At 43.2% G+C, this 15,326-nt stretch overlaps 1 protein-coding gene across 5 annotated transcripts in view; it reads right to left on the reverse strand.

Annotated features, from left to right (window-relative positions):
* ANKS1A (ankyrin repeat and sterile alpha motif domain containing 1A) overlaps positions 1-15,326 on the reverse strand; it is a 97,262-nt gene that overhangs the window by 75,716 nt on the left and 6,220 nt on the right. For all 5 annotated transcript variants that reach the window (XM_077754926.1, XM_077754925.1, XM_077754924.1 and 2 more), the window contains exons 6-7: positions 14,426-14,518; positions 9,591-9,711 (exon numbers count right to left, since the gene is read on the reverse strand). In XM_077754926.1, coding sequence (XP_077611052.1) covers positions 9,591-9,711; positions 14,426-14,518 — 214 coding nt within the window. The remainder of the gene's footprint in view (positions 1-9,590; positions 9,712-14,425; positions 14,519-15,326) is intronic.

The raw sequence follows: 15,326 nt of genomic DNA on the forward strand, positions 1-15,326 counted from the left end.
GCATTGTCTATGGTTTTGACATTTAGTATGATCTGACGCTGATTAGATGAACTAAGTTCCCTTCTAGGTCTATGAAGCTAAGAACGTGAAGAGCAGCAGGGCTCTGGACAAAATGGTTTTACCTCGTGGTTAAACAGGCTTTGGATTCAGCTAGACTAGGGCTTAAGACCCAGTTCTAACACCAAACTTCTTCCTCATGTATTAAACAGTGATAAAAATAGCCCCTACCCGGAAGATTTGTCATGAGATATACAATGACCTAATCAGTGTAGATGAACTCAGCACATGGCCGCCCATAAGAAGCACTCATTAAATGGTAGCGTAGCTATCATTATCATCATTTTTCATTTACAACCATTTCCGAGCTGCTCTTCATGCTAACGCTGCACACACAGGCTGAGTTCCTTTCTCTCGACTCTGCAGAGGAGATTGGTTTCTTCTAACTGGCCCTATAAACATGAGAGAATAACACTCAAATGCCAGAGAGGGTCCAGTACCTGCAAGTTTAGTTCAGGTGACGTGTGCCAGCATGGTGGGAAAACCTTCGGGTCAGGAACCTCCACCCACTGCAGTATCCACAGGCACAGCCCAGCTTTGGGATTCAGACTATTCTACCTTGTCTTGGTCCTGATTACATCCCATCTCCCCCATTTCCTTAAACTTCTCTTGTAGAGTCTGTTCACTCTCTGTGGCCCCTCAAACTTCTCTATTTAATATACCAGCTCTGTTTGGATCAGTTTCCAAACAGCCATGATACTTAACCGTGCCTAATTTAAGGCACACTTGCCATCTCTATTTCCCTTGATCTTTTGCCAGTTCCAACACTGGGTATTCACAACCATTTGCTTTCTCTCCTCCAGTTGCTGGAATGTTGAGCCCTGTTGAATACTCAAGAAACAACTGAGACCTCAGCTGGCTTCCAATAGCTACAGTGTATTAGGTACTAGTTATTCTATGCTTGACACACTGCTAAGCACTTTCTTTTTTAATATTCACTACAACCAAGAGGTAAAAATTTGAATTCCTACTTTACATGGAGAAAATGAGGCTTAAAGAAGTTAAATGACTTCCTCAAGGTCATCAGCCAATAGGTGGTAGAGCAAGAATCCAAGTTCACTACCAGGCCCAGTCACCCTTTTATTCATCTCTTGAGGACTATGTTATCACCATAAGATTCATTCCTCATTTCTCCCATTCTTTTTAGACTGTCTTCTTTCCCATAGTACCTATACTCTTGGGTAATCACATCAATTTCCTGAGAAGACTTAGATCAGACAAACTTCCTTACCTATTCTCAATACCACCCAAGTCAAAACTTGGGGATAATTTGATATCTTCCCACCTACCTCATGGAAGTATCTCCCCATCTTGAATTCACCAATAGCCTTCTAACTGCTGAACCCTTTTTCTAGTCTTCATTGCTTCTAGCTCTTCCTATATCATTTGACATAGTTTACCATCATCCCCAGTACTTACTCTCCCCTTCTTCCTTGGTCATTGGGGTTTTTTGGATTGGTTCCCAGCCACCTACATTAAAGACTACATTTCCCATCATCTTTGTAGTTAGGTATAATCACGTGACCAAGTTCTGGCCAATGGGTTCTAAGAGAAAGTGGTATGTACAACTTTTGAGAACGATCTTTAAAGTTCTCTCCTCTCTTTTCTTCCTTCCTGTGCTGACAGCTTGAACTTGAGTTATCTGGAACCATGAAATGGCAGAAAGAGACTGGTTCCTTGACCATCATGAACTGCCATCTAGCCCTCAACTTCTTACTTCTGGACTTCTGTCCTATTTAAAAAAACAGTTATTTTGGGGTTTCCATCACATTCAGCCTTGGCTTCTGTGACAGTGCATTATCCTGGTTATCTATGTTTCTTTACCCTTGTGCTATATTCTTGACTTCTTCAACCTCTCTAGTTTCTGCCTCAGCAGCTGATTATCTTTTATGTTAACCACCATCTCCACTTGGATTATCCCTGAATCTGCATTTCTAATCTTTCTATCTCTCTTGAACACTAGACCCAGATTTCTAAGTTGTTTATGGGTTATCTTTCGCAATATTCATTATCTTGAATATACTTAACGTATTCAAAACTGAACTTAACCTCTTTCTTCAAACATGTCCCTCCTCAAGCCCCTATTTCTGTTAGCTGCACCATATTTTCCCAAACAATCAGGCTTAAAACCCAAGAATCATCCTTAATACTTAATTCTTCCACATTTGATTGTAAGGTCCCGTTAATTCTACCCCCTCAATACCTCTATCATCCATACCCTTCCTTTGAACCACTTCCTACTGTACCCTAATTTCCTTCAAGAGATTCCTTGAAGTCTCTTGGCTTCAAGGTATTCCTGCCTGTGGTCTCTCCCAGCTGCAATCAAAGATTACACAATTATAGGCATGTAAAGCATGGCTTCAATCCTGCCATCTTACTCAAAAAGCTTCAACAACACTGCACTGTCTTTGTAATAATGACTGACATTTGAGATCCAATACTCTACACAAGCACTTCCTTGTTCGAGTCAAGCTGGATTACTTACCATTCTCCAAACATGAGCTCTATCATCTCCCAACACTTTACTGTTGTTGATGCCACTCCCTCTGGCTGGAATGCTCTCTCCTTCCTCCTTACTTCTGCCTATCAAATAGAATTCTCTATTTTGAGGTTTAGCTCAAATGCCACTTCCTTCAAGTCTTCCCTGATATCCTGCACTAACATAATTTATCCATCTTTTTTTTTTTTTTAATGTTTTATTTATTTCTAGGAGAGAGAGAGAGACAGCGTGAGCAGGGGAGGGTCAGAGAGAGAGGGAGTCACCGACTGAAACAGGCTCCAGGCTCTGAGCTGGCAGTCAGCACAGAGCCCGACACGGGGCTCGAACCCACGAACCATGAGATCATGACCTAAGCGAAAGTCAGACGCTTAACTGACTAAGCCACCCAGGCGCCCCTAATTTATCCATCTTTTGAACTCCCAAATTTACTTTACACCAATTTCTAAAAATTTAACATATTCTGCCCTTTCACGTATTTTATGTATGTCTCATGTATCCATATGTATATATGTATATATTTTATGGAAGAAAATACAGATGTATAGCTCACAAGACTTGGACTTGTTCCACAATGGAAAGAAAAGCAAACTATTCCAAATCAGGATTATAAATTGATAAGAGCAGGGCAGTTATAACAGTAGGGCTTTTGGCAGGAGCTCCTCTAATGCACGAAGGTGAGAGGAGAGGAAGCTGTTAAAGACAAGGCTTAATTATTAAGCTGTCTCATATATACATTTCTATCCTATCCTATCCTATTATTTTTGCCTTTGGGAAAAGCATTCAAACTTACTCCATGAAAAGCTAGCGTGGACTTCTGGGTAAAGATGATGGATTGAATACAGGTACCCACACAGTCTTCTTCCTGAAGTCTTACTAAACCAAATAATAAAACGGGACTACAGTTGGAAGTATACCTGAGAATCTGAAGCTGGCAAAGGGAAAGGCCAAGGCTTATACGACATTTTTTCTAAAGGCTCAGGAACTGGCAGCGCTTGGACATGGGAGTAGAGGAGAAGATAAAATAACATTTCCTTCCCCTCCAAGAGGATCAAGGTCTTCATGTTCATGCACAAACTTCACTTAGCTCTAAATGCATGGCTCTCAGGAATATTGACTTACTTCCATCTAAAAAACCTCAGAGTGTAGCTGCATGCCAAAGAGTCCACATGTATCACTGTCTCCAGATAATCATTCATCACTGTCCTAAGCTAAGTAAGCACTTCACCTAGCCCTAAGCACTATTAGCAGATGCTGTAGAAAGCACCACAGAGAACAATGATTTTTAGAGCTCTTGGCTACTTTCCCATTTGCTATAAAACCTGGAAAGTTGTCCAGTTTCTCTAAACAGTATGTCCAGAGTGTCCAGTGGGCAAAGAATTAAATGCTAAAGAGAAATAAATGACTATGCTACATGAAACTGGAAATGTGCTCTCGTTGCTAGTTATGCTAGCCCTGAATATGGATTTCAGAAGACTTCTGTGTTGGAAATCATTTAAATCACAGAGGAATACCCAGTTGTATAAAACTATCATAAAACCATCTGGGCCTAGTGCCTATGTAGAGGGATGAGTTTTCTGCTTCATTGGCTGCTTTCTACTTCTGTCAGTTTTTGTTATAGCTACAGACATAAATGGCAATCTGCCAACTACCAGATTATCACGCATACCTTGTCATCAAGATATTTAGTCACCAAGCACTAAATGCTACTGGAAACTCCACCTCGATCAGTCATTGTGATGGACCAGTAAGGCTCCCACAGTTCATCCTAAGGGATGGGAGCAATCTAACTAACCACAAAAATTTATTCCTATAAATTCTCTTATTATGTTAAAATCTCTAAACCTGTGCTTATATATGTTCTATATACTACTCCTACACGTTGTGGGTATTTTTTTTCTTTTCTTGATCAGAATCATCAGAGATCTTTTAAAAAAACAAGTTTTCATTCTAATGGTCAAGTTTATTGCTTCTTTTTAAAAACTTCATTATTTCTGCTTTTTAAAAAAAATTTTTTTTAATGTTTTATTTATTTCTAGGAGAGAGAGAGACGGCATGAGCAGGGGAGGGTCAGGGAGAGAGAGGGAGACACAGACTCTGAAACAGGCTCCAGGCTCTGAGCTGGCAGTCAGCACAGAGCCCGACGCGGGGCTCAAACCCACGAACTGTGAGATCATGACCTAAGCGAAAGTCGGACGCTTAACCGACTAAGCCACCCAGGCGCCCCCATTATTTCTGCTTTTATTTTTTCCTTTAACTCACATGTAACACATACACCATAAAGTATGTGAAGTATATATTATCTGCTTTTATCTTTATTAATTCCTCTGTGTTACTTTCTTCTGGTTAAATTTTAGTCTTCCTTGTTTTATAACAAATAAATGGAAGGATATAAAGTTTTCTCTGAGTATCACTTTGGCCAAATATTATCAGTATTTATAGGAAATGTTTCTGCTATCATTAATTAATTTCCAAGTAGAAAAATGGGGGCGGGGGAAGGCCACTCATAGACTATATAACACTAATGAACAAGGTGCTCAATTTCACTAGATCAGGCAAAGGCCAATTACAAACGACACTTTTTTGGCTTACCATGGTGAAAAACATTCACAAGTGCTAACACCCCAAGTTGGCAAAGGAATGGGAAAGCATGTGCTCATAAACCATCGAGGGAGAGCAATTCAGCTCCACAGTTAGATCTAGACATGTACCTGCATGCTGACTGGCTAATTCTACTTTCTATCAATGTCTTTTAAGAAATACTCTTATAAGCATGTAAGAATAGGTATATACAATGTCCACAGCAGCTTGATTCATAACAGAGAAATACTGGAGGCGACATAAATATCCATCTACTGGAGAATGGAAAAATGAGCCATGGGATATATATATATATTTTTTAATGTTTTGTCTATTTCTGTGTGTGTGAGGGAGAGAGAGAGACAGAGAGAACAGGGGAGGGGCAGAGAGAGAAGGAGACACAGAATGCAAAACAGGCTCCAGGCTCTGAGCTAGCTGTCAGCACAGAGCCCGATGCGGGGCTTGAACCCACAAACCGTGAGATCATGACCTGAGCCGAAGTTGGACGCTCAACTGACTGAGCCACCCAGGAGCCCTGAGCCATGGGATGTTTAACAACCATTAAAAAAGAGTAAGTAGTTTGTAAAATATATTTTAGGTTAAAAACAAAACAATCTCACATAGTCACTTTTTTTTTTTTTTTAAGTAAAGATAGCAAATGGCCTGAAGCGGAGATTACACTTTCAATCTATGGTCTTCAAACAGCTGTGAGTAGCTAAGAGGTGATGAGACTCGAGCATTTTACTTGTATTCACTTCTGTATTGTTTGATTTTTTTTTCCTGTGAGCTAATACAAATGTACTCTTAAAATGCAATTTAAACAATCTCCCATCCCATCTCATACTGTATGTTCTTGAATTATAGTAAGGAGGGCTGAAATCTTAGATCGTCTCATTAACATGGCCTTTTTGAGAACTGATGAATTAATTTCTAAAAGCTGCTTAAGATAAGGACATTAGTGGAAAAGCAGAAAAGACTGACTACATACTAATCCATGAGATCGTCTGCGGACTTGCCTCACATTTCCTAACTCTAGCAGGTATTCCTTCCGGCCTATAGAGAAACTGGCAAAGCCCATTTTCATATTTAATGCCTCAACTCCTTTGTTGGAAAGCTCTTTGAGTGATCAGAGCAGCTCGCCTGGAAGCAGGCACACCCCACAGGCTGCGGTTCAATTAAATCAGCTTCCCACACCACCCACTCTTTTAACAGTTAACCCAGTACTGCAGAGCTAAACAGAAACCAAAGCAGAGGAGGAATAGATGGGAGGCCTTAAGTCCTCCGTGGCAGTTCCCTCCTTAACCTAAAGATCTCTCTTGACTCGGGATAGAAAATTCCTGCAGTTTGGGCACCTGGGGTGGCTCAGGCAGTTGAACTTCTGACTCGTGGGTTCAGCTCACGGTTTTGTGAGTTCGAGTCCCGTGTCAGGCTCTACGCTGCCAGCGTGGAGCTTGCTTGGCATTCTCTCTCTCCCTCCCCACCCCTGCACCTCCCACACTCTATCTCTCTCAAATAAATAAATAAACTTAAAAATCTTAAACTTAAAAAAAAAATTCCTGCATTTGGAAGCCAAGGAGACCAGTTCCCATTTATGAAGTTTGTCTGCCTTTCTCTTTCCTTCCAAAGGCTGAGCCAGCTACCTTATAGTGGGTCCAGATCGAGCCTCTGAAAGAGAGGAAGAATTATAATCTCCCTCCTCGGTACTAAAAATTCTTCCCTGAGAACCAGGTTCAAACAGAGCATTAAATTAATTACTTACTCTCTAAGGGTTAATTTGTTTTTAAATAATTTTAAATGATTTATTATTAAACAACTAGAGAGCACATTGGTGCCCTACTCTACTTGCTCTAAATGTTTTAATTAAAAGCCCACTAGTGTGATTAGAAGACTCATTACAGTTAAGATAGTTCCCCCAAATTATTATATAGACTCAACACAATCCCTATAAAAGTCCAGCAGGACGTTGCATAGAAATCAACCAGCTCATTCTAAATTTTTGTATGGAAAGATAAAGGCACTAGACTATCTAAGACAATTCTGAACAAGAATAACAACGAGACAGGGTGCCTGGGTGGCTTAGTCGGTTGAGCGTCCGACTTTCGCTTAGGTCATGATCTCGCGGTTCGTTGGTTCGAGCCCCGCGTCGGGCTCTGTGCTGACTGCTCAGAGCCTGGAGCCTGTTTCAGTCTGTGTCTCTGTCTCCCTCTCTCTCTGACCCTCCCCTGCTCACGCTGTCTCTCTCTCTCTCTCTCCTAGAAATAAATAAAACATTAAAAAAAAAAACCCAACTTTAAAAAAAAAAAAAAGAATAACGACGAGACAAAGGCAAGAAAAGGAGGGTCGTTGACAAATCATGCTGAAACACCTGGATACCCATGTGCAAAACAATGAATTTCTACCCATACCTCACACTGTATTCAAAAATTAATTCAAAATGGGTCACAGATCTAAATGTATATCTAAACCTACAAACTTTCTAGAAGAAAATAGAGGAAAAAGTAGTTGTGACCTTATCCACTTATCCACATTGAACTTCATCAACAATGAGAGCCTCTGCTCCTCAAAAGACACTGTTAAAGGAATAAAAGGAGAAATCACAGACTAGGAGAAAATCACATATCTGATATAGTGTATAAAACGTATAAAGAACTCTCACCATTCAATAATAAGAACACAAACAACCCCATTTTTTAAATGAACGAAAGAGTTGAACAGACACTTCATTAACCATATGGACGGCAAATAGTCACATTAACAGGTGTTCGCTTCATGAGTCATTAGGGGAATGCAGATCAGATCCATAATGAAATATCACTAGGTACCCTATCAGAAGGACTATAATTCTGAAAACTTGACAATATCAAGTGCAGGGGAGGATACACAGCAACTGTAACTCTGACAGAAAACCAAAACGGTACAAGCATTCTGGAACATGGTGTGGCAGCTTCTTATAAAGTGCAGCCCATATTCACCTAGGACCCAGCAATCCAATTCCCAGTGTTTTCCCAAGAGAAATGAAACCAATGTTCACACATCAACCTGTATTCAAATGTTTGTAGTAGTTGTATTTGTAACTGCCAAGAACTGTCCATGACCCAGATGCCCCTCAACTAGAGAATGAACAAGCTGTGGTGCGTCCGTACAATGGAATACTACTTGGGAATGAAATGGAACAAGTTACTGGTACGCACAACAACATGGACGAATCTCGAATGGAATTACGCTAAGTGAGAGGGGCCTGACTCAACGGTACATACTGCAGGGTTCCCATGTATAGGATATTCCAGAAAAGGCACAGTTCTTGCGACAGACATAAAAGCAGAGGTCAGGGGTGCGGGACGGGCTATAAAGGGACACAAGGGAGTTTCTGGTGTGATGAAACCGTTCTGTATCATGGTTGTGGCGGCAGTTATATAACTGTATCTGTCAGAATTCACAAGACTGTACACAGAAAGGGGGAAGTTTTACTGTACTTAAATTATAACTTTTTAAAAAAGCTCCAAATGGAGGCCAGAAGAAAACAAAACAAAACCACCACTATAAAAATGGCCACAAAGTTTCTGCATGCTGGAAGAGGAACCTCGTAAACAGGACCATTAAAACAAGGCCTGCGACGTCACAGGCATACGCACATGCTCTCTTTGCCGCCCCCACCCTCTGATAAGCTTGGTAGAGGGGGTTCCACAGGACCCACCACAACCCCCTTCCTTACCGGAACCGTGAGTGTCTTAGCATTAAAGGAGGCACAAATAACAACCCGTGAGGGACCTAGTACCTGAGAGGTATAAAGAGCTGGGAGGCCACAGAAGTTCCTTCAAACTGCAGGGGGAATGGCACTGCCCCTTCTTGCCCTTCCTGAGAACGGGGCTGTCACACGCTCTCCAGCAGCGCGCTCACCTCTGCCGTGACTGCGCTTACACCGTCCGCCCGGCTCTTGGTTCTGCGGCACTCACTCCCTCACGGAGGAAACGGAATTTTGCAGAGGCAATGAAAGTAGGCCAAGGCGACAGAGCACTCTAGTTACCGGGTGGCAGCCAATTGCGGGCCCCTCCCCAGGAGTATCTCACTCTGAGGTCAGGACTCAAAGCAGAGTCTGTGCCGTCAGCCTGCACCCAAAGGGACTGACCTGTTGGGTTTGTTTTTCCACAGCCTTCACTTGAGGGTTTATGATTTGAGACCCCAAACCAACCTCTGTGACACTGAGGGCCATCTCTGCTCCCACGGTTCTCACCTGGTCTGACCTACCCACCACCTTGATTTGCGGGCTGAAGGGTGGCAAGCCGACTCTAACACAGGGCACTGACAGTGAAAGGTCATAGTTAGCACCCACAGCCCCCACCTCCTATGACACCAAACTCCCAAGGGACATAGTCCTCTCCTTCCACTCAGGATCACAAACTTTAAAAATCCTTTCGAGGTCGTTTCTGCTGGGAGCGGGGTTGGGGTGGGGGCATACCTTTCGGTCTTCCGTCCACGGATGCCAGCTTCTTTGTTTCTGCCGTTAACAAAAGCTCATAAGGGTGCTCGTCCTCATCCCTGGCTGCCCCTGACTGAACCCAGGGTCTCATGGCCAAGACCTACGAGAGAAAACACCATAGAACTTCTCACGTGGGTGGTTAACACCAAGGCAGATTATGTTAAACAAATTCAAGATCCCTGGCTCCTTTTTTTCACCAGGGAGGAAGAAAGGGGGCGGGAGGAGAAGCTAAATAACTCAAGTGTCACGTGGAACCACAACTGCTTTTCTGGATATGCACCCGCACCTCAAATCTCAATGGTCTTTGATTAAAACACTCCCCTTTCCTTACCTCATTGTATCCAAGGTTCTTCCCTCCCTTGCCTCTCCCATCATCAGGGTATTCTGCATGGGCTTTTCGGGGTGGATAGTCGCTTCCAAGCCGTTCTTAGCTATGGGGCATCACAAAGGCCTCCTTTCTCCTCATGCGCTCCTCACGATTCTTTCCTCATGCGCACATGTACTCCCCCAAGGCTGGAATCCTTCCCACCTTCTCAGGAGGGCATCAAGTGACTTCTGACTGACCCTGAATGAATGACCTTTACTGGAAACAAAGTGCTTCCTTCTCTATTTTTGTAAGCCTTTCTCCACAGGTCCTGGGGGTTACAGGGAAGTTTCTCTCAAAAGCCAGCTTCCTACTGCATTTACAGTAATACAAGTTTAAATTAAGTCCACCCATCTCTGTTCTGAAGAGAGTCAAGTGGCTAGGCAGTGTGCATTTCAATGAGAAAAAGCAGCTCTGTCTGTGGAGAAATCCGTGACCCAGGCAGCCAAGTGTCTCTGCAGAGAGAACCAGCTGGTTGCGGGCTCCCACGCCTGCCAGCCGGGTCAGGTCACAACTGGTCACAGTACCTAAGGAGCCGCGCATCCTCCCACACCGAGCCGGAAACACCATCATCACACTGAGAGAGGGAATGGAGATCCTCAATTTGGAGGGCAATTCTGCCCCATCTGTCCTAAGAATCCAATGTGTTTTGCAGGCAAATTAAGAATAATCATAGACCAGCTATTAGAAGAGTAGAGCAAAGCACAATCTTGGGCACTTTGTCTAGGAGAAGTGATATATTATGAACAGAGGGGGTCAGAGGGATTCCCAAGTCCACCTAACAAATAACGGTACCCTACAAATGTGATTCTTTGGCACGTGCAGCAGCCTGTCCTTCAGACACGTCCCACAGCTCATTGGAAATGAACCAGGCTTGTGACTCATCGGGGTCCTGCCTCCTGGAGATACAGCTCACCGCGTTACAGCCTAACGAGAATCAAGGATTCTAGGAGCCTCAGACTAAGTGAGAGACTGCAGCTCCTGTTTGTTAACAAGGCTGACACTCTAAAGGCAGAACGAGAGTCTCTTTCTGAAATTCTGCTAAGCACAGCAGGAACTTCCACTCACTGAAAGCCACCTGGAAGCTAAAAGCTATTTCATTACAACAAGCCATTTGCCTGTATTACTTATTCCTTTCACCTCTTCATGGGAACACAATTAAGGGAACAAAGAGGGACCATTAAGCAGTTCATACAGTGTCAACTTAATACCACCGGCTTTACAGACAGGAATTTGTGTTCTGCAGGTTTACACACCCACGGCCGTTGCTGAGCCAGAGCCCTGGAAAGCTGAGCGTGTGAGTGTTCTGGACACAGCAAAGGCACTCGCAGAGCCCCAGGCATGCTTCTCTGAAAGGGAGTTGACAGCGTGGACGCCCGGCCCATACCACCCTTTCTTCTCAAGCAGGACAGCTGATGACTTCCATCTGGAAAACCAGGCCCACTGGACCCGCGTGCCCTCTGTGCTGGCTCCTGGGCATGACAATGAGAAGCAAAAAACCAGCAAAAGCTAGAGCCGGGAGGGACCTGGATCATTACAGTCAAGGCTAGAGAGCACCTGGCTCCAGCTCTTTCCTTCTGCAGATGCCCAAACCCAGTTCCCAGAGGGGTCTGGGGACTGGCCCGAAGTTACACAGACAGCAACCAGCAGGGCCAGGGCCATAAAATTCACTGCCTCTGGGTCTGGGTCAAGATGGTCTCATTTTTCCTGAGAAGCAGGGCTTTCCATCCAATTTGGAACTCTTTCCCTCCTTCAGCTCTCTTGTGAGAGTCCCCTGCTCACATCCAGACAACTTCTTTGATGAGCTTTTCCTCTTAGTCCTTGCTCCTGCCGGCTGTGGGATTAAAATCGCCTAACAAAGCAACAGACTGCTTTTCTTGGAGGCTTCCTAACTCCCGCTCACGAAGTCCTGTGTCACAGTGAATATGACAATAACCGAGTTTCAACAGAGAAGATTCTACTTTTTACTCAGTTATTCCTTAATCCTTTCTCCTCTTTCTTCTAGGGCTGGTAATAAATCAAAGCCAAAAAGCTGCATTCTCTGTTACATGGAAGGCAAAATTTTTGCTGCAGAGAGAAGCTACTACCAGTCACCCCCTAACTGTGACCAACTGAATGACCAGTCGGGGTGTGGGCAGTCTTCTGGGAAGGAATACCATAGCAGCTGCAACTCCCCATGAATGTTTAACACATTTGAACACAGGGAAGATCATGGTCAGTCCAATGCAGCTGGCAGCCCATTTGGTGCAGCACAAACATCTCAATAGCGTGTGTGCACATGCACGTGTCTGTGTTTAATTTCTTGAAGCCAGTTTCGTGACCTGGTCACTAATCTGATAAGCTCTTCTGGAGACAGCTACACTCAGCTTCCCTCAAACCCTTCTGTGGGTCATCTGACAGTGACAAGCCTCAGGAATAGGACACAAACACTGAAGCAGACTGCTTGCCAAAGAGAAGTCTAGACTGTGATGAGCCAGTGCCTCCCAGGATATGAGGTGTAGGGTAGTAAAGCTTTGATGGTATAAGAAATAAAGAGAGTGAAGATTCGAGTCCACTTGTGGAGAAGACCTATTCATCCAAACTACAGCAAACAGAACGTGCCCTGCTCCTTGCAAGGATAATGGCCCACATGGCATTACCTCTGTATTTAGGTACTTAAAATCACTAAGTGAGCACAGCCGGGGTTCTCATGGTCTTCTAACTTCTGACTGCGGTGGTCCAACTGACCCAGAATTCCAGACTATTCAGAAGCAAGTCCTAGAGGAAGTATCTCAGAGTGTCCCACCCAGAAGAGAGATGGGAGATTTCTCCCCCTACCTCTTGACACTGTTATCAACAAATTATATGCTCTAAAAAGCACCAGGAGAATAGAAAGTCCTTGTTATGTAATATTTCTTTAAGAGCCTTGCTCTTATCCGTGGGTACTAGAAATTTTAATCCAAGCCCTTGTTAAAGAGGTGGCATAAGGCATTCATGAGACCTACCCCCAACTGAATATGAATATTACTGGGTTTTCGCTTATAAAAAGGGAGTAATGAAGCAAATCTCCATATAAAAACATGCAGGGATTTGCTCCTCGTACTTCTATCTGCTAGCAATGTATTATTACCCTAGAGGCTGTAATTCTAGAGACCTCTTACCTGAAACATGGTAATAAGCATTTTGTAATTAAGGGATAGAAAGAAACAGGGATAGAATTTGTTCCTAGGATAAAAATCTTCTCCCTATTTCCAACACTGACTTTTACATTCTTAAAAGTGCTTCCTGGTATTTACACATTTTGTTAAACTAAAGCTATCCTTCTGGTTCCACGTATTCATACTAGATCAAAGAACCTGTCCCACAGGATGGTCTGGGGCAAGTACAATAAAAACATTAACTCTTACTTCTAGGGATAAAGTAATGAGACTTAACTGACTAGTTTATATTACCTGATTTTTAAATGAAAGAACAACAGGATATTGAATGAGCTACCAAATAACAAAATTACGTAATACTTTTTTTTTGTTTTTTTTTAAATTTTTTTTAATGTTTTTTTATTTATTTCTAGGAGAGAGAGAGAGACAGCGTGAGCAGGGGAGGGTCAGAGAGAGAGGGAGTCACAGATTGAAACAGGCTCCAGGCTCTGAGCCGGCAGTCAGCACAGAGCCCGACGCGGGGCTTGAACCCACGAACCGTGAGATCATGACCTAAGCGAAAGTCGGACGCTTAACCGACTAAGCCACCCAGGCGCCCCCGTAATACTTTGAATCAATGCTGAATAAATGTGGTCTCTGAAGGGTGGCAAGTATTAAAGGAACACTCTGAAATCGAAAGATCATGGAAAATACAATTTTCTCTGTATAACCCCGTAAGGAGGTAGAACTATTTGCCCCATGATAAGACCTCGTTTTTAAAAAGGTGCACTAGTCTTCTCAAAAACCTTCTTTCTTTTTTTCCTCCCTCCTCCACAACTCTTACTTCTCTTCTGAGTCTTTATGACATTTTCCATGTTTGTCCTGGTGGAGTCTTCATGTGAAATGAAGACGGAAAATGCGAAAACAGAAAGACAACTTTTGGGGCAGAGTCATCAAAGCTTGCTAATATGACATAGCCTACAGGATGGTGATGAAAGGCAAACTCTACGTTTTGGGTCCAAAGATGACATGGGTACGAAAGCAGAAAGGCAAACTGTGTAGATACTGGAGCCGGGAAAATGTGAGTGGTTTGCTTTCAATGTGCAAGGTAGATTGATAGCTGGCCTGTCCACTAGACGGCTCCATTAAAATTCTCTGCTTACTACTTCTGACTTTGAAAGATCTTGTTCCAGACCACTGATGAATGCAATACAAATTTACTAATCCAAAGAGGCGCTAAGAAAGCAAGAAAGCAAAGGCTTCTTTAAGCACACATTGATGGACCTTCCAAAAACTCGCACTTCAGTGATGGCAATAAACCCTCAAGCCTCTACCTCAGAAGCTGTCAATGGAAAATACTTCTTATCTATACGGTCTTCCTCCTCTTCATCGGGTGGTGGCTTTGCTGGAGGCGGTGGACGTTCCCTCTGTAGAAGAGAAAAAGTATTTCATGATCTCTTTTTTCAAGTATCTAACTTTCTGATTTATTCTTCTCTTAGCCCTTGGAAATGAAAAAGAGTAATGTAAAGAATCCCCCTGAGAGACGAAACTCAAGGATCAGTATCTGAACAGATGGCTTAGTATCTGCACATGCACATGTGTGTGCCTGTGCGTGCGCGCGCGCACGCACACACACACACGCACACACCCAAACACAAAATTCAGTCAGCATGCTCTTCACTTTTGGATGTTTGTAGCAGAGGTTATATACTTTTTTCATATTCTAGACCACAGTGAGAAATACCAACACTGAAAGCATGCAACTGCCTGGTCAGAAAATGTCCTTCATAACACTAATAAAACTCTAGCCTAGGAAAAGCAGCCAACTGTCAGTGTACATCAAAGAGAGGAACTCCCAAGAGCAAACCTTGTCAAAGAGTTCTAACAAACCAAAGCTATCAAGGAAGTAATGACAAAGGGAATCAAGGACAAAAACACCAATTCCTGCTTAAACTTTAATATTACCCACAATTTCTGGTTTATTCCCCAAAGCTCAGAACTGGTCTCTTATCCTTGGTTACCTCTTTCAACAATTATTTTTATGTATCATTAGCATATGAAAATCCTGTATATATCTTTTTTTATTTTGAGAGAGAGCGAGCAAGGGCAAGAGCTAGAGAGAGAAGGCGCATGTGCACACAGGAGAGGTAAAGAGGGAGAGAGGGAGAGAGAGGGAGAGAGAGAGAGGGAGGGAGAGAGAGAGGCAGAGAGGCCCAGCGTGGAGCCTGACACAGG

This window comes from Crocuta crocuta, unplaced genomic scaffold (assembly GCF_008692635.1).
Source record: "Crocuta crocuta isolate KB4526 unplaced genomic scaffold, BGI_CrCroc_1.0 scaffold132, whole genome shotgun sequence".
Taxonomy (NCBI): Eukaryota; Metazoa; Chordata; class Mammalia; order Carnivora; family Hyaenidae; genus Crocuta; species Crocuta crocuta.